This window comes from Drosophila innubila (genome assembly GCF_004354385.1).
Source record: "Drosophila innubila isolate TH190305 chromosome 3L unlocalized genomic scaffold, UK_Dinn_1.0 0_D_3L, whole genome shotgun sequence".
In the NCBI taxonomy this organism is placed as follows: domain Eukaryota; kingdom Metazoa; phylum Arthropoda; class Insecta; order Diptera; family Drosophilidae; genus Drosophila; species Drosophila innubila.
The window spans coordinates 6,260,703-6,279,490 of NW_022995376.1; the positions used below are offsets into that span (position 1 = coordinate 6,260,703).

General features: G+C 39.5%; 3 protein-coding genes across 5 annotated transcripts; 2 read left to right on the top strand and 1 right to left on the bottom strand.

The window, feature by feature from the left end:
• Nucleotides 1-72: 72 nt before the first annotated feature.
• LOC117787356 (uncharacterized protein At4g17910) lies at nucleotides 73-2,175 on the bottom strand. The gene is made up of 2 exons (XM_034625859.1): nucleotides 1,383-2,175; nucleotides 73-1,130 (listed from the first exon to the last, which is right to left on the bottom strand). The coding sequence occupies exons 1-2, from the start codon at nucleotides 2,146-2,148 to the stop codon at nucleotides 454-456; spliced, it is 1,443 nt and encodes a 480-aa protein (XP_034481750.1). The 5' UTR covers nucleotides 2,149-2,175; the 3' UTR covers nucleotides 73-453.
• A 1,187-nt stretch (nucleotides 2,176-3,362) lies between these two features.
• Nucleotides 3,363-9,562, top strand: LOC117787340 (glycerol kinase). Of its 3 annotated transcripts, none has more exons than XM_034625841.1 (3): nucleotides 3,363-3,501; nucleotides 6,756-7,382; nucleotides 7,944-9,562. In XM_034625841.1, exons 2-3 carry the CDS (start codon nucleotides 6,761-6,763, stop codon nucleotides 9,050-9,052), a joined length of 1,731 nt encoding a protein of 576 aa, XP_034481732.1. In that variant the 5' UTR covers nucleotides 3,363-3,501; nucleotides 6,756-6,760; the 3' UTR covers nucleotides 9,053-9,562. The 3 variants fall into 3 exon arrangements, with proteins under 3 accessions (XP_034481732.1, XP_034481731.1, XP_034481733.1); XM_034625840.1 differs by lacking the exon at nucleotides 3,363-3,501 and adding an exon at nucleotides 5,226-5,449; XM_034625842.1 differs by lacking the exon at nucleotides 3,363-3,501 and adding an exon at nucleotides 6,464-6,479.
• Nucleotides 9,563-11,602: 2,040 nt separating this feature from the next.
• Nucleotides 11,603-18,725, top strand: LOC117786936. Its single transcript, XM_034625365.1, has 6 exons — nucleotides 11,603-12,428; nucleotides 14,231-14,400; nucleotides 14,459-14,521; nucleotides 15,778-15,961; nucleotides 16,023-17,362; nucleotides 17,417-18,725. The coding sequence occupies exons 1-6, from the start codon at nucleotides 11,603-11,605 to the stop codon at nucleotides 18,275-18,277; spliced, it is 3,444 nt and encodes a 1,147-aa protein (XP_034481256.1). The 3' UTR covers nucleotides 18,278-18,725.
• The last annotated feature ends 63 nt before the right edge of the window (nucleotides 18,726-18,788 follow it).

The following is an 18,788-nucleotide window of genomic DNA, read 5'->3' on the forward strand; positions in this document are numbered from 1 at the left end:
AAAAAGAACCAGTTATGCTAACGCTTTTTGTTTTGATTCAATTTAATAAAAACGTATGATTTTAATGACTCACATTTCAAAATTTGAATTTCTTATCAAGTAAATAAAAAACTATTTTATTATTATAATCAATCATATAGCCAAAAACCACACTTAAATTGAGCATATTATATACCTATTGCCATAAATTTCTAATAATTGATAAAGTCGTTTAATACGTCATTTTTATTATCAAGCTTAAGTTATTATAAAATGGACTTCAGAAATTATCATAGTATAACTTACAAGATAATAAAGACAAACAAATTATGAGTGCCGGAAAACAAGCAAATGATTTTTAAATTCAACTGACTCCGTTTTGGGTACAGTCATAGTAATATTTTAAATATTATAATAAATTCTATGGCATTATCACAGCATAAAATAATAATAAAGATAAAACGTGGCAACATTTTAGGCAATACGAATACGCTTCATATATAGTTGGAAGACAACAAACGTGGCCAACAACATATAGGCCAATAAGATAAGAACTGAACTGAAATTTGATCGATTCTCTGGTGATAGAAATATATTCACACCGCCAGTTAAGACATTGGCCAGCAGAAAGAAGGTGAGCCCATTCATGTTCAAGGCCTCGCATATAAGAAATACTCCTCCCTTTTCCGGAGCAACAGTTTTGGGACTCGACGAACCCTTCTCCAGATTCTCAGCTAGAGCTATCGTTGTATCCAAGGGCAATACGCTGCTGATGATAAAATCAAAGATAAACATGGTTAACCACACCATGGTGCTGGTTATGGCAATCATCCAGAAGACATAGCCCATGTTGCAGGTAACTCGTGAAATCCCCACAGCATTCGCACCTCCCACCATTAAAACCCAACAGAGCAGGGAAAAGAGTCCAAAGTACCTCAGTTTCCGTATCATTTCCGCATAACTGAGCAGCGTTTTGGAGACCAACCAACGACTGAGGTAAATGGATATCAAGTAGATGCAAACGAATCCTGGCAGAGAGAGCAGTCCCTCCCGATTGGCGCTTAGAAACGAGGATCGCGCCAAGTCATCGTCCATCACATACGCCGAGATTCCGCCAAAGGATAAACCCAATTGATGGGTAACCAATACAGCTGCAAAAATGGAACATTTTAGTATGTATATCGCTTATTTACTTAAAAACTTTCGAAGCTCAAAAAACATGATTTTAGTAAAGAATCATATAAAGGAAATACAAGATATGAATATAATATTTTTACACAATGTAGAATAGAATATTACGAATATTTGTGCATCATTCATTTAAATATCAGTATTTAAAGTCCACATATGTTGAACTACTGCAGTCTTAAAGTAAATATACTTTATGATCCTACGGAACTTACCTATTGCCAGCGGAACCAACTGAAAGTCACTGCGTGGCAGATAACTTAAGAGACTGCCAAAGAGCTTGGTGAATCCGAGCGTGAAGAAGGCATTCAGATGCTTGCCATATTCATGCTCATCCTGGCCATAACCAATAATCTCCAAGGCCAGAGTGCGTGCAAATCCAAGCAGAATAAGCGGCAAAGCTGAACGGAAAAGACTCCTTCGAAGATCGACGCAATTTCGCGGACGTCTTGAAACCAATCCCATGGTTACCACAAACAAACCAATGCCGGTATCCATAAGTTGCGCGCCAAACAGTCGACTCTTGCGGTATGGCCGATGGAAGCTTTCGAAATCAATGGCGAGTATGCAAATAGCGGTAATCAATTGGGTCAGCGCCCTCACAATGGTCAGAACCGTCGGACGTTTGCCCAAATCGAAGTGGGAGCGACTCCTGGCACGCGACAGAGAACCCGTCGTCACGATGAGTCCAAGAAATAAGATGGCCACGATTCCCACAAAGAGTCCACTATATCCATGAGCTACTGTGACGAAGAGCACGCCCGGCAGAACGATCAGTGGAAACTCGACGAGAAAGCACAGAATTGGACTGACTCGGGTGCATAGCCGGTGTGTTGCAACGCGAGCCAAAACGATGCCCGAAAAAGTGGTCAATATGACCAATAATGACGTAAAGCCACGATCGATCGATTCCAATGCACGCTTATCATAATGAATTTTTATAGTTTCGAGGTCCAAGAGCGTATGTGGTTCGCTGGCCATGGCGATTGCCTGGATACTGTTTGTGACATGGCGAGACTCACAGTAATCGTTCACGAAAAAAATGGCCAACTAAAATTGTATTGATATTGATAAAAAGCCTACTAATCTATAACAATTGATAAGCTCAGCAACAACAAACAAACAACAACAAACATCCACCACTTAGTTAAAAACTGACAAAAACTATACTTATGATAACTAACTAACTAACTAGGAAAATATGTAACCCTGTCGCTTATCCGTTACAATGATAACAGCTCTCAATTTGTAACTGACATTTTATAGCACTGACATATTTTACCGCCGAAATGTTGTTACTGTAGCAGAGGCAAAACAGTTGCGTTAGCTGAACGCAAGCGCTACCTGATGTTGGGCTTGCAACCACTGTTGCCAGCTTAGCCATTTTATAGCTAGTTCTAGTTATTTTCAACGTTTGTTTGCCAGAAACAGCTACATTTGTTGTTGCGACTTGACTGCTAAAACAAGTTGGCAGCACTGGCTTCGTGGGAAAAAAGGGCTCGTCAGTCGAGTTGTATTGATAAAACGGACACATGAGAAATATCGTATTTAGTAAAACCGGCAGAACTCATGTTTGCGAAGGCCAATAAAAAACGCTGGTGGTCGCCAAAGCGTTCACATCGGCAAAATTGTGATAACAGCATCCGCAAGTGAATAAGGTTGTGTGTGTGTGTGTGTGTGCCGGCACACGTGTTTGTTTTGTTGTTGACTATGCCGTTGGAGTAAATAAAAGTATAATAAAGTTTAAAGATAACACACTTATTGGGAAACACGAGAGATATAAATATGTCAAGATGTAAGATAAAAGTGTGCTAATTACAAAGTCAGTAACATGCAAATAAGATAAACATTTATATTGTGATTCTGTTGTTGTTTGTTGTTATTACGTCATCAGTGCAAACAAGCCGACCAATCGGCATTTAGCATTAAGGGGCTTGTCCATTTGCATAAATATGTATGTATATTTGCATACTTGTATGCTCATTTATGTAGGTGAATGTGTGTCTATTGATTTTTTTCGTCAAGTTTCATCACGTGCTGCTCGCCCACACACGCCGCTTTCACTGCTTCTTTCTCTCTCTGTCTCTGTCCGGCTCTCTATGTCGTATGCTCTCACTGAGATCAGTCGTCGCCCACTTTTGCCCCCAGCCACCAATACATTCCATTTCAGCTCAGTTTGTCGCCAACAGCGCGAGCGGTCACAACAACGCGGAAGTTAATTATTTAATGTGCATATTTGTGCCGTAAGACCGCCTAGTTTAATTATATTGTAAATTTAATTTACGTAACTTATTGCCATTGGCTGTTGCGCATTTGTGTCCGTCCTTTCCAAGGGTGTGTATGAGTGCACTCGACTATTCGCCATGTGCATTATAATTATTGCATGCGTTGTACAGTGTATCAAGTAAATGTTCTTACAAAAAAAATTTAAATTTAAAAAAATGTGTGTACATTTTTCAATTTGTAAAAACACTTTCATGCCTAACGTATGTACATATGTAAATATTTTTCTTTGTCAAAACAATTACTGGACTTACTGTAATATTTATAAATGCTGACTTTTTATTTGTGTGCGTGTCTCAAGATGTCTGTTTAAAAGCTAACGGCGCCAGTGTATACTATAAACTTTATAGACTGTGGAGTGTAGTAACCTTTGACCTAGGCAGTAAAATGTGGTCGAAATGAACTGATAGTCATTACCACTTGTTGCCAGCCGTGTGTGTTTTCCTTGCTATCATTATCATTGTCATTATCAGCTAATCAGCATATGTTCATGTCAACAATAATCAAACCAAAAACAACAACTATCAGAATGTTAATTGTTGTCGCAATCGAATATGTTTGTCATATGATAGCGTAGATATAAATAAATAAATTGACCTTTGGTCCGACAAAAGTGCTTACAATGCAATTTACAGGTACGCAGTCAACAGTTTATTGACCTAACGGTAAAGATACTTATATACACGATATCGGACAACAAAACAAGCTTTTTGTTTACTTTGTTCTGCATTCGATTGCCCCATAAATGTAAATGCAATTCCGATTTATTCATGTTGACAAACTCTCTCCGATCAGTATGTACATATTGAATGCTAGACTATACTATACACTATGAAAATGCAAGATCTTCACTTTAAATACACTACTTTTTACATTTCAATAGTCAATGTATATTTGATATGTTGCAATCCTATTGTTATTCATTTTATTTATGTTTATTTAGCATCTTTAACCTGTTTAATATATTAATGAAGTCGCCGGCGTTGCATAAAGCGATTTAATTTGAAAATTAGCATTTGACGTTTTTGCCTGAAATATTTTTAATACCAATTGGTTTATTTATAGAGATCTTTGGGGACCCGAAAAAACTGCTGAATGAACGCACACGCAATTTACACACATAAATAGAATTTTGGCTTAAAAATCATGATGAAATTTAAAATAAATATGTGCGAATGCTTATTGTTTATTATAAAGATACAATTTGCAGTTGTAATAAACTAGCACAATTTATTTGTATTTCATTGAAAAAACTGGCGCAGTGAGTGCTATAATTACGTTGACATTGAGTAAAGTAAAAAAATAGTAAGTTATAAAATTAATTACAAGATATTCAATTGCTTAAATTTTATGATACATGGTTTTACTTTTTGCTTATCACTACGTGTGTTGTCTTATTTATGGCAGACACTGTATGCGTATGCAAATGTGCTTGAAATGTCAAGGTCAGTCACCCACACGGCGAGACAGACAACTCCCCTCTCTTGCCATAGGCTATACTCTACTCCCAAACTATTCCAATTCCTTAACCAACCGGCTTGTTGTCTTATCAGCTGTTTTCTCACTTTTAACCGAAGCATATTAAATTGTGTATCAATAAACGTTGACTGTATTTGTTTTCAATGCAGTCCGAAAGCTGTTTTCTCTATACAGATACATAGATACATATATATTTGTATCTGTATCTGTAAGTGTGTTTGGCGAGCGTACTAACACGCCTTCGTTTTGATAGCTAACGTTTCAGGCAGTTGTTGTCACTTGTTCCCTTTCAGAGACTTTCAGATACTTTTTGGCGCTTGCCTTGAACGGATGTCGTTGGGGTTTTTCATACCCAACAGTAAAAAAAATCGAAACGTGTCAACACACAATTCTCTCTCGATCGCGCTCGCTCTCTCTCTCTCTCTCACTCTGTCTCTTTTTCTGTTATCCACGCGCTGTGTATTGATACAAGTGTTAGCATTGTAGCTGTTATCAGTTTTATCAGCAACAAAAACATAATGTACGTAAACTTAAAAGTTAATTCATAAAATGCCGCTATGAAATATCTTTAAGGTATATAAATTATTTCATAAATTCCTCTATTAAACTAGCTCATGTTTATCGTTAATTGCAGTTGAATCCCTTCGTCTTATCAATACTGGGATTATCAGTTATTAGTGCAAACTACTCGATTAATCTTTGTTAAACTACTGAAAACTACAAAAGTCACATTAAAACTCAGACAGACTTATTTGCTTGACTTTCAAATAGACTTTGATGCGGACTTGAACAGTACTTAAAAGCTGACGCATTTCCAGCTACAGTAAAAACTCATTAAATTTTTATTATGTTCATTTAATTTTTTTATTAGTTTATTGGACGGAATGCGCCACTGTAAATAATTGACAACACTCCATCATTTGCTTCTAATCTAAATTCTCAAAAAAAAATGTTTTAAAATGAAAATATGGCGATAACGAATATTTGGCAATGTGCCTATGAGTGTGAGTGTGTGTCTGTGTGTGTGTGTAATAAGTGTGTGTGTGTGTGTGTGAGGAGGGCTCGACCGTAAGACAGACAAAGCTTTGGGGCTTGGCTATTACCCCTTGAACAGTGCAAAGTCAAGAATAAACAAGTGAAAGACTATACTCAACTAGCAGATACCCTGTGCTCTTTTTTTATCAAATAAATAAATCTAAAATACTATATGTATGATCAATAGATAACGTGTAGAATATTAAAAAATATTTTATATAGTAAAACAGACAAATTGAAGCTAAATTTGTTAATTTTTGCACAATACCATATTAATACAAATATAATGAATATTCAAAGAATTCCTTTTGTTCTTGATAGTTTTTTGTTAAATGATATAAACATTTGTAACACTGTCAAAATTGCCTTTCAAATTTTAAATTATATTTCTCGCCCTATTTCACAGTAGAAAATTTAAATAAATTTTTGTAAATTTACACATGAATTTGTCAATTAATTTCCACATTTATATAAAAAAATTTAGTAAACAGGAGAGCCTTCCCAATATTTACAGGGTATATGAAATTAACTACAAACACCTGTGAAATGTGTAGTGCAAATTAATTAGTAAAAAGAAACGATCGTATCGTATGAAAAAAAAAATGAAAACAGACTTTTTTGGGGTAACTTGTTTGTGTTCGTCTCGACTCGTAGTTTAATAATAGTCCGGTTTCCTTATCACAAAGACTGATAACGACAAACAATTATTTTCGATTTCCGCAATAAAAACTAACTATTTTTATGTAATCGCGGCATTAATTGGTCTCGATCTTAAACTCATTATCTTGCAGTCATCATGACGGAGGGCATGAATGTACCCACTTCCAGTGCCGAGGTGCCGTTCCGGAGCAATGAGCAGAGAAAGCAATCCTTCATCCAATCCGGCGGATTAATAGGAGTCATCGATGAGGGCACCAAGACAATCGGATTTTCCATCTACACAACGCCCGATTTCAAGGAGATTGCGGCGTATAGTGTGGAGTTGAGTGTGATAACGCCACAGGATGGCTGGTATGAGCAGGATCCCCTCGAAATGATGTCATCGATCAACATATGCGCCGAGGAGGCCATCAAAAAGTTGCCAGATCTGGGTTACAGTGCCAGCGATATTGCCACCATTGGCATTACGAATCAACGGGAGACGACCATTGTCTGGGATGCGGTTACAGGGAAACCTCTGTACAATGCCATCGTGTGGAAGGATATACGCACAAGCGCCACCGTCGAAAAGATTGTGGCCAAAGTGCAGGATCCCAATCATTTCAAGGAGCGCACAGGTCTGCCCATTTCCACTTATTTCTCGGCCCTGAAGATTCGCTGGCTTCATGATAATGTGTCTGAAGTCAAGCAGGCAATCAAAAAGAAACGCTGCAAAGCTGGAACAGTTGACAGCTGGATCGTCTGGAATCTGACCAATGGTGAGTAGTTCCAACTCCATTTTCCAGGGGAGATTACGATTATAATTTTAAAAACATATATTAAGAAATGATTATTATTTGTTGATTTTTATCAAAAATTATATATAAAGATTAAGAATCAGTTCTATTTTTAAATCTGAATTAAAAACTTATGTAATATAAGTTCAACTTTTATATATATTTAAGAACAAATTGCAATTTCGATTAAAAAATTACAAAAAATATTGAAAATAATTTTTATTTTTCGATAAATGAATGCAATTTATCTTAAAACTTGATATTTCGTACGTGCTTTAAATTTTGTATCCCAATTTCCATTACTATGATTGAAAAATAAAATTTTAAATTAAAATATAGTTTAATTAATTTTATTTTTGTCAAGATTAAAAATAATTTAACTAATTTGTGTAATATAATACAAACTGGTTCTAGAATACCCCATGCATAAATCGTGTGTCTAATTTGTTTTCACAAATAGAGATTATTATTTTCATGCTTGATTTTTTTACCTCATATTCTATGCCATTTTTATACTAATTGAACAACTGTTTTCTGTACCAGGTGCACTGCATATCACGGACGTGACGAATGCCTCGCGCACAATGCTCATGAATCTGGAGACACAGAACTGGGATCCGGTGCTGTTGAAAACCTTTGACATCCAGGAGGACATGTTGCCCCGCATCCACAGCTGCTCGGAGATCTTTGGCAAGATCACGTCCGATCGCAGTGCCTTGCGGGGAATGACATTGAGCGGCATTTTGGGCAATCAGCAGGCATCGCTTCTTGGCCAGATGTGTGTGAAGCCGGGACAGACAAAGAACACTTATCGTTCCGGCTGTTTTCTGCTGTGCAATACGGGCGATACTCCGGTCTTTTCCAGTCACGGCCTGCTCACAACAATTGCCTACAAGTTGGGTCCAAATGCACAGACTACGTACGCGCTGGAGGGATCTGTTTCAGTGGCTGGACATGCGCTCTCCTGGCTACAGAATAAGGTGCGTCTGCTGCCGGACTCGAAGGAGGCGGAGAAGTATGCGGAGGCAGTGCCAACGGCGGGAGATGTTTACTTTGTGCCCGCCTTTACGGGATTGTATGCACCCTATTGGAGTCAGAATGCACGTGGCATCATCATTGGCCTGACGCAGTTCACCCGAAAGAATCACATTGTGCGTGCGGCACTCGAGAGTATCTGCTTCCAGACGCGGGACATATTGGAGTGCATGCATCAGGAGTGCGGCTATGAGATCAATAAGATCCATGCCGATGGCAAATTGACCTCAAATAGTCTGTTAATGCAGCTTCAAGCGGACACCGCTGGACTGCCCATATTCCGTTCCCAATTGATGGATTCCACGGCCTTTGGTGCCGCCATGTGTGCCGCCCAAGCGGAGGGCATCAATCTCTGTAAATTTGAGCCGGAGAAGCGTTACTATGAGAACGTGCACTATGACACATTTCTGCCCACGACAACGGAACAGGAGCGTGAGGAACGCTACGGGAAATGGAAGCGGGCGGTGGAGAGATGTCTTGGCTGGGTCATCAAACAGAAGAAGACCAAAGAGCATACGGCATTCTATCATCGCATGCTCTCATCGCTGCCCGCCAGCATCTTCCTCATGACCAGCTTCGCCATGTTGGTGCATTCGGTAAACGTTGTTAATCCGTAAAATGGAAGCTCTCTAGATCCTCACTGCCAATTAACCTGGAGGTGTTCCTTGAACAAAATTTCCACCATGCTTTCCATGACGTGTGCATCGATCTTTTCGGTTGTGATAATGATTTACTTTCTAGTGATTCACCCTAAAATTGTAAATAGTTGAAGATGATGATAATGATCCATGTCCAAAAAAGTGAAGAATTTGTATATATTTACGTAGTTATCGCGTACTTATCTTATCGTGTTGTTTCTGTGTTGCAAACTTGCAAATACTTATAAATACTTAATTCGGATATTGTATATAGCCCGATGTGTCTACTTATATTCATTAAGTTGCTGTAGAAAACAAAACAAATATATATATTTAAACAGAGTTTCTTGTACTTCCTAAAAACAGGTGCTTCACAAATCAATTGTTATGATTAATAACTACTCCGAAGTACAGTAAATATATGCTATAAAGAACACTCGACTCCTATTCCTTTACGAAATTAATTCAATAAATTTATTTTGTTAGAAATCAAAGTTACTTATATCTATATATTTTGTATGAATACCACTTGGGAAAATGTTTGACGTAAAACATTCCACTCTCTGTGTTTCAAGTTCAATTATTATCAGCAACGGAAATGTTAAAATAACTGCAATAATCTATTGATTAATCGACTTGTGGGTTGGTTCATTGTGTACCCAATGTTCTGATAATTTATTTAAGGTGTGTCCACGTTAAGCAACGATTTCCAGATATGTAGAGTGGTTAAACAGTTTGTAGACATAACCTTATCCCAGCCAAAGGGGATTTCTTTTGGATTAGATAATCACAGTTATATATAACATTTTTGACAGTATTCGAAAATCTGTATGCTCGAAAATTTCGAGTCGAAATCAATCATTTTATAGAAGTTCACTATAGAGAAAGGCGACTTTTTTTCCTATGTATGTTTTTTTTTCATGTTTGATGAGTTTTAATATTTTCATTCAGCTCTTGTTTCCTTATTCTATTACTAAACTTGTTTTTAATAACTGTGCCAATCAATATATATTTTATTATCCCTTAAAGGCTGTATATTTGGTTGTATTAGCTTGAAAAAATTAATTCTAAGTTAAAAATTAACTTTGCTATTATTTCTATTTCCTCTTTTGATTTTAATCATTAAAAATATTATATTTGATCATAAGTTAACTTTGGCTTGCTCTCTTTGATTTAATTTATTCTAAGGTAATAATTAACTTTGTTATTATTTTTATTTCCTGCTATGATTTTAATTAGTAAAAATATTATATCTGATCATAACTTAACTTTGGCTCTCTCTCTCTGATTTAATATTCCTCACAGCTATCCTTCTTAGGCAGTTGCGCCTGTAGCCTGTTTGCCGGTGCTCATTTAAATTGGTTCTACAGATTGCCTTACAAACAACACACACACACACACAATCGCATATATTGCTTTCGTATGCATAAGAGGCACTCACACGCACATTAACAACAATAACAACAACAACATGTTGCTTAGGCTTCACTCAGGTAGTTCGCAGGTAACAAGAGCCAACAACAAAAAGAATGCTCAACAATGAAATTGATTTTCACAGTGCTCTACACCTTCAGAATTTTTACTGAATCAGTGCAACAGTAACAACAACAACAACAACCAGCAGATCAAGGAGAGCAGTTACAAGAGCAACAGCTAGAGGAGTTGCAACAACAACAAGCAGATCAAATGCGGTCAAGAACCGGAATTCATTTGAAGTTTCTGCCGCGCACCTTTTTTGCCGCTGCGCTCTTTGGTGAGAGAGTAAGCTGCACGTGTGTGTGTGGGAGTCTGGCGTCCACATTGTGGAGTTGCAATTAAGAGAGAGCATACACACATACGCTTGCTCTCTAAGCGCTCTCAGTCTGCTTTCAGCTGCAGCTCTGTGTTTGTGTGTGTGGTCTCCATACTGTGGAGTTGTAATTAAGAGAGAGCACACACATACGCTCTCTGCCTGCTCTCAGTCTGCTTTCTGTGTATGCCTGTATGTGTGGGAGTATGGAGTTGCAAATGAGCAAGCAGACACACTCTCTCTCTCTCTCGCTCTTTAGTCAGTTGCTCAGTGCGATCCTCGCAACGTTTCTAAGAGATATTAAAGCCTCAGTTGCCGCTCAACTTCAGTTGCGTTCGCTTCGTATTCGTTTTCATTCGCTTTGATTTGTTTCGTTTCGTTGTTCTTCTTTTTTTCTTGTTGTTGTTGCTCCTCCTTTTGTTTATGTTAATACTTTTGTGTTAGCTATTTATTTATGTGTGTGTGTTGTTTTTGCGACAAGCAAATAATATTATTGCCGCATGGGCAATAAATTTGATCGAATTTATCGTGAAATTGGTAGCGTGAGAAGGCAAAGTTCCTGCTCATCAGTTCACACAACATGTTTTCTTGTTGTGTGTGTTGCGAGTGTGTGTGTGTGTAAAGCATTAATAAGCATTTGAAGTTGAAAGGGTCAAACCGGTTTAGTCAGCGCCAGTTGCCAGTTAGTCATGGAATCCACGGCAAGCGCAACAGCAGCAACAACAACAACAACAACACCAATGGCAACAACAACATCAGCGGCATCCTTGCAACGTGTCGCCTCCCAGGCGAGTCTTGTCCAGGCGGCACCAACTCATCATTATCATTATATACAATATCCGGCACATTATATGCAGCAACAGCAGCAACAACAACAGCAGCAGCAGCAGCAACAATCTGTTGCTGTTGCACCACAGCAATGTCAGTGTCCCTGCTCCTGTGGACGTGCCACAGCAACACAGCAACAACAACAACAGCTGCAACCACAGCAGCAACAACAAAATGCATCCATGGCTGTTGCCGTGCTCGTACATCAACAGACATCGACACCAGTGTCACAATCCACACTCAAGACACAATCCGCGCAGTCGCTGCTCAATCATTCCTATCAAGCGTTGCACGATGAGGAGCAACAACAACAGCAGCGGGAACGTCTCAACCTGCCACTGGACACATCTGTTGGCTCCGCCAGCTGTGACTGTGATCTCGAATGCACTTGCCCCGCCAATGTTGCCTCCTCCCTGGCCCAGCAGCACAAGCGTTCCCTGCTAGCGGATGCCATGCTCGGTGCGGATGAAATAACGGTCAGTGAGTCCGACAACAACAGCACCATGATCAAGAAGAAGAAACAACGCTCCAATGTGGGTCCACTTCCATCAAAATCACAACCCACGGATAGCTGTAATGACATCTACCATGACACGGAACTGGAGGTGGTTGCCGCTGTCGCAGCTGCTGCTGCTGTTGGTCTCGGTGGCTCCAAGTCACAGGGACTGGACGATAATCGTCCGCCATTGCCGCCACGCCCACCGCCCAGGCCACGTAGTGCCGTCAATGGTTCCGCAGGTGAGCATATCATAGTCTCTTCAGATCTAGCAAAAAAAAAAAAGAAAAAGTTGTCAAAAATAAGTTAAAAACCAGTCTCAGATGTTAGAAAAATTTTAAGATCTAAAAATATATTGAAAGGTAATCTTTGGAAATATGGGCAGCTCTCCTAAGATCTTATACTTTTTCTGAGAATTCCTTTAATATAAAGATCTATATCAAATATCGTTTCAATAAGCTCACAAATAAAGTTTGTTAAAGGAAATTATTTTAATTCCTTATAGAATTTGATAATTTGTATAGTAGGCATCTTTTAACTAAATATGGTTTATTTATTTATTATTAATTTTGTGAGAAATTTTTAAAAAATGTTTAATATATAGTAAGTTATATCTTAATCAAGAATAGTTCGTTACTTAAAATAAATGGAAACATTTTTTGAGGTATATTAGAGAATTCTTTAGAAAACTTTTTGAGGAATGAAAAAGTTGAAATTATATCTCGAGTGTTCGATTTGGTTGAAATTACAGTTAAAAACTCCTCAAAAAATCTCGACTGTTCGATTTTGTTAAAATTACAGTCAAAACTCCTCAAAAAAGTATAAGCTCTTAATTACATTTCTTTTCAATCTATCAAATATACCAACAAAATTTGTTTTTTAAATAATTTTTTTTTTCGATTTTGTGAAAATCACACTTATTTTTTTTATAAAAAATTTGTATATTTTATTTAAACTGGTTTTCTGCTAGCATTAGTGGCAACTTAATCTAGTTTTACATTTAAGGGAAGGAACAATTGATCACAGGAGAAACATATATAGAATTATATTATTTACAGTATATTATTTACAAAATTTACAAATTAATGAAGGAACCTAGTAGGGAGATCCAATGGATGGCACCTTTTGAGTCTTCTCTTTCTGGGTTTGGTAGTTAGTCGTCTGGCTAGCGCGTTAGGATGACCACCAAGGCGTTGAACGTAATTCGAGGGAAAATCACACTTAGGAGGCTCAAAAAAGTACAAACTCTTATTGAAATTCCTTCAAATCTATGAACTAAACCAACAAAATTTGTTTTTTAAATAGTTTTTCCAATAGTTGTATTCCTAAAATCACAGTTTCCATTGCTAATCACAGTATTTGCTTGTGATTTGCACAGCATCCGTTTTAAGGCAAAAGCTTTCTCAATTCGACAATTTTGGCGCCTGCGCTCTCTCACTTGTTTTGCTCTCTCTCTCTCTCTCTCTCTTGGGATGTTTCCGTGATTGCAGGCACTGCTGAGGGTGGTTTGGGAACTGTGTTAATGTCAGTCAGGATTTTGAGTTGACACCGTTCCGTAACTGCAACGCACTCTCCCAAAAAAAAAAAAAGAACACAGTTTCCGTGTCCGTGTTCGTGATCCAGCTTTACCCCCAACTTCCGAGTATCTCCCAAAAATCCCAGTCCGCGCAGCTGCCAGTCGAGAGTCATCTCTGGTGACTTGTGTATAGATATTTTTCCGTCAAGTGAAAAGAAAAGAAAATCACAATATTTGTATTTATCAATAAAAATCAAATCGAAAGTTGACAAACATTATTTATCGCCATTGTCAACGAGATGTTTGTGTAATTGTGAAGTGATTGAAATTCCTCAACTGTTCCAAGATGCATGGTTATCCGGTGATGCAGTTCGTGCAGTATAGCATGCCGCCGCCCTGCTCCTGGGTGCCCGCTCCTCCGCCCACAACGACGGCCGATGCACATCATCGTGGTTCCTTGGGTGCTGCTCCTTCTTTCCATTACTCTATCCTTTCAATATTAACTCTTTGTTCCCTCTCTCTTTGCAGCTCATCGTCATGGCGCTGGCATCAAGAAGTATGTGGTTTGGTGTCTCATCTGCGGTGGCTTTAGCTGCCTACTTGGTGTGCTCTTCCTGGGCGTCTACTTTCTGTTGCATTCCTATACCATCACGGTGGGCAACTTTGAGACAGTGCCCACTTTTGTGCCTGCCACACTGGTGAGTTTTCTATATAAAAAAAGTCCATTCTCTGACTAATTCCTTGCCTCTTCCTCAGCTAATCCTCACGGGCGTTTGCATCATGAGTCTGGCACGTCGTCGCAATCGTTATAGTTATCTGGTGAGTCACTGTTTTTAGTACCTTTTAAGCTCCCATTCTGCATTCAAATGCTGCAATTGAGCTCAACAAAAATATTTACGACCTAAGGAATTTTTTTTTGGTTGTAATTTGTGTTCAGCGTCTCTACTCGAAGCAGCGTATTTGCTGTGTGCTGTTGTTTGTACTTTTGCTAGGCTTTCGAATAATTTTCCTTTAAAAATTGTTTTCAGAAATGAAAATTAGTTTTTTCTTTTCAAGCATATTATTTTGTAGTTCTATTTAACTTATTAATTTCTGAGAAGACTCTTTAAAAGATCTTTCTGATAAATGGAAAAGAAATTATTATTTTAACTAACGAAAATTAGTATAAGTATTCGATTCAAGAATATTTTATTGTGGGCTCTATTTAATTCATTAATATTATGTGAGGACACTTTCAAAGATCTTTTTGTTAAATGGAAAAGAAATTATTATTTTAACTAATAGAAATTAGTATATTCAATTCAAGAATATTTTATTGTGGTTTCTATTTAATTCATTAGTTTTTTGAGAAGACACTTTCAAAGATATTTTTGTTAAATGGAAAAGAAACTATTATTTTAACTAACGAAAATTAGTATGTTCGATTCAAGAATATTTTTTTTGTGGGTTCTATTTGATTCATTAATTTTCTGAAAAGACTCTTTCAAAGATCTTTTTGTTAAATGGAAAAAAAAGTATTATTTTAAGTAATAGAAATTAGTATATTCGATTCAAGAATATTTTATTGTGGGTTCTATTCAATTCATTATTAATTTAAAAGATCTATTTGATAAATAAAAATGAAAGTATTATTTTAACTTATAAAAATTAGTATATTCGATTTAAGAATATTTTATTGTAGTTTCTGTTTATTTTTTAATTTTGTGAGAAGACTCTTTAGAAGATCTATTTGATCAATTGAAAAGAAAGTATTATTTTAACAATTAGAAATTAGTATATTCAAATCAAGAATATTTTATTGTGGTTTCTATTTAATTCATTAATTTTGTGAGAATACACTTTCAAAGATATTTTTGTTAAATGGAAAAGAAAGTATTATTTTAACTAATAGAAATTAGTATATTCGATTCAAGAATATTTTTTTGTGGGTTCTATTCAATTCATTAATTTCGTGAGAGTACTCTTTAGAAGATCTATTTGATAAACTGAAAAGCAAGTAATATTTTAACTCAGATTTATTCTTTGAGCTAGGAATCTTGACTTACGATTCTTTTGCAACCTTCTCTCTCTGGCAGATCAAGTTATCTGGCGCCTGTGGCCTTGTCTCTGCCCTAACCTGCGCCTTGGTCACCGTGACCACCACCGTGCTGCACATGAGTCGCCTCCAGGCGCTGCGGGAGTGTGAATACGCACAGAAGACGCGCACCTGCACCTGCTACTCGGATCTCATAGAATCCCAGGTGGATCGCGTGGACAAGGGTGAGTTCCACTCAAAGGAATTTTCTCTCCACAGCTTTTCACTCTTTCCCATCGCTTTCAGAAGGAGTGCGTCTGGTGTTTGATTCCCTCTCCGATTGCGGTGTTGTTCATGGTTCGCTCTACTCCTGTCTGCGTGCGATCTTTGGTCTCTCCGTTGCCGGAGTTCTCATTGCCGTGTTCAGTTGCATGTTGGTCTATCAGCTGCTCAGCCATGAGCGCAAGAAGATGTACTGGGAGCAGCTGGAGTTGCGTTGTCGTTCGCTCTACGCCAGCCAGGCGCCGCCTCCTTTAAGTGCTCCTGGTCGCATGCTAAATTGCCGCTGCTGTGAACAGTGCCACGCCCATCGGCAGCTGACATTGCCGCTGCAGGCAACCGCCTATCCCTGGGATGAGGCAACTGCAGCAGCGGCAGCAGCTGTTGCCGCCGGCGGAGCTGGAGCGGAGCAACGTTTCTGGGCAACACAACCGCCGGGTAACTTTTATTCCCCCAATCCCGGAGGGGAGGAGATGCTCAACGGCTGTCGTGCCGGCAATGAACGTGCCACACGCTCCAGCAGCAGCGGCTGGAGCTGGCCGAGAATGCCCTGGCAACGCACTACGCCGGATGCAACGCGTCGATTTCGCCAGGCAGCTGCCAGTCCGGATTCCCAGTATGGATTCAGCTCGACAACGGCTGTGGCCAACGCCGATGGCAACCAGATGCTGATCGAGGAGCCGGCGGTGAATGGAGGCGCCTACAATGCCCTGCCCCCACCCAATGCCTTGCCCTATGGCGTCTGGGGTCCTCCGCCTCCCTACAGCGATCCCAATAGTCCAGCCCGACGTGGTTACTATCAGTATCTGCAGGCGGGTGCCTGTCTGGCGGGGAATCCCGCGGCCACAGCATTGATGCCACAGCAGCAACAGGAGCAGCTGCAGCTGCAGCAGCAACTGCAACAGCAATTGCCACAACAGCAATCCCGTCTGTGTGGACAACATCAGGGACAATCGGCGACGCTGGAGCGCATGGATGGAGGCACTGCATCCACAATGAGCACACGCAGTGCCGTCTACAAGGCGAAGGCGGTGAGCAATGGCGAATACGAGAATACGCATTCCGACAGCGATGGTTGCCACGATGGCTGGGAACGAGATCGCTGCTCCAACACATTGCCCACCAGGAAGCTAAAGAAGCGCATTGAGGCGGGTGCCAAGAGCATTGGACCACAGAACAATGCCAACCAGCAGCGTCCAAATGTGCAGCAATTGTTTGCCTGCGAAATGGCAACCAAGCAACAGCAGCAACAGACGGAGCAACAGCAGCAACAGTTGCTGCAGGCACAGCCTGTGAATGGTGTGGAAAACAATGGCTATCAGGATTCCAATGGTGCCATTGCCAAGGGACAAGCGACAACAGCAACAGTTGCTGCCGCTGCTGCTGTTGCTGCTGCGGGAGCAACAGCTGATTGCCTGGAGGCAGCTGAATCCGAGGTATACTTTGCGGATGTGAGCAGCTGTTGCAACATGTCCGTAAAGAACGACAGCTACTACGATAATGCGCAACGTCATCAGTTGCATCATCAGCATCAGCACCAACACAGCAATTGCAGTCACAGCAGCAGCAGCAATCAAAGCAACAGCAACAACACCAGCAGCAACAACAACAACCCCAACAGCAACAACAACAATGAGGATTATTTGGCACAACGCTTTGGACGTCGTGAACATTCCATACGCAGTCGTTTGCCCATTCCACAGACACGTCTCGAAGATGACTACGAGAGCTCCAATCTGAATATGCCCACGCTGAAGGAGCAGCAACAACAGCAGCTGCAAAAGGACATCTCCAGGCAGAGCATGTGCTCCGTGGAGTCCGAGGCAAAAACTGAGTTCACCGATCTATCGCCATCGACGCCATGTGGCGGAGTATTGCCATTGCCTCCTCCACCAGCCAACTTTGCCAGTGATCCGCCAGCAACGCAGAGCAATTTTGTGGCCTCATTTCCCTACTCCTCGGAGTCACAATGCCTGGAGGCACATCGACGCTCCACCAAAAACATACACGAGCTGTTGTTAGCTGGCGGAGGCGGAGCTGGAGGCGACTCCTCGCCATCCCAATCCCAATCCCATTATGAGATCATCAATGATCGTGATCGTTATCAATTGCAACGTGCTGTTGCCGGTGGCAGCAGTAAACACAAGTCCAAGTCCAAGACACGTTCCAGGGAGCAACTGGACATTTATGGAGCAGGCGGAGCGGGAGCGGCAACGGAACGCTCCGATTGGTCAGATGGCAGCGGTTGTGGCGCCTTAAGAGGCAGCAGCAAACGCTTGTGAGACGAAATCGAAGTCGAATTCGAAGTCGAACTCTTCGTCTAGGTTTCACACACACACACTCACACACACTCCTAAGCACACACACACACCTACACACATACTTTGTGTACTGTCTTCCTTATGATTTATGAAAAAAGATCGTCGCATTTGCAATGTTTGCCATCCAAAATGATAACTAGTTAGTTGCTCTCTCTTCTCTTTTAAACTCTCTTATATATAAATTAAATTAATCTCCCGATTTGCTTTAACTATTTTATGCCATTATACAAGTACGCATATAGGTACATAAAACATATTGTAGCATTGAATTGAATGTTGAAATTGTAGCAACGAGATAATATATATAAATATTGAATATTATTATTATATATACAAATTATGTTACACTTACCTGCTGTATTTACATAGTTGCATACATTTATATAAGCACACATTAACATACATATAAATACATACATATATTATATAAATATATAGTTAGTTAAATGTTAGATTGCAAGTTAAATTTATT

Coding starts and splice junctions, on each gene's coding strand:
- LOC117787356 (XM_034625859.1), bottom strand. CDS start 2,148: ATGGCCAGCGAACCACATACGCTCTTGGACCTCGAAACTATAAAAATT. Junction 1,131..1,382: donor GTTGGTTCCGCTGGCAATAG/GTAAGTTCCGTA, acceptor CCATTTTTGCAG/CTGTATTGGTTACCCATCAA.
- LOC117787340 (XM_034625841.1), top strand. CDS start 6,761: ATGACGGAGGGCATGAATGTACCCACTTCCAGTGCCGAGGTGCCGTTC. Junction 7,383..7,943: donor CGTCTGGAATCTGACCAATG/GTGAGTAGTTCC, acceptor TTTCTGTACCAG/GTGCACTGCATATCACGGAC.
- LOC117786936 (XM_034625365.1), top strand. CDS start 11,603: ATGGCAACAACAACATCAGCGGCATCCTTGCAACGTGTCGCCTCCCAG. Junction 14,522..15,777: donor GCAATCGTTATAGTTATCTG/GTGAGTCACTGT, acceptor TCTCTCTGGCAG/ATCAAGTTATCTGGCGCCTG. Junction 17,363..17,416: donor GACAAGCGACAACAGCAACA/GTTGCTGCCGCT, acceptor GATTGCCTGGAG/GCAGCTGAATCCGAGGTATA.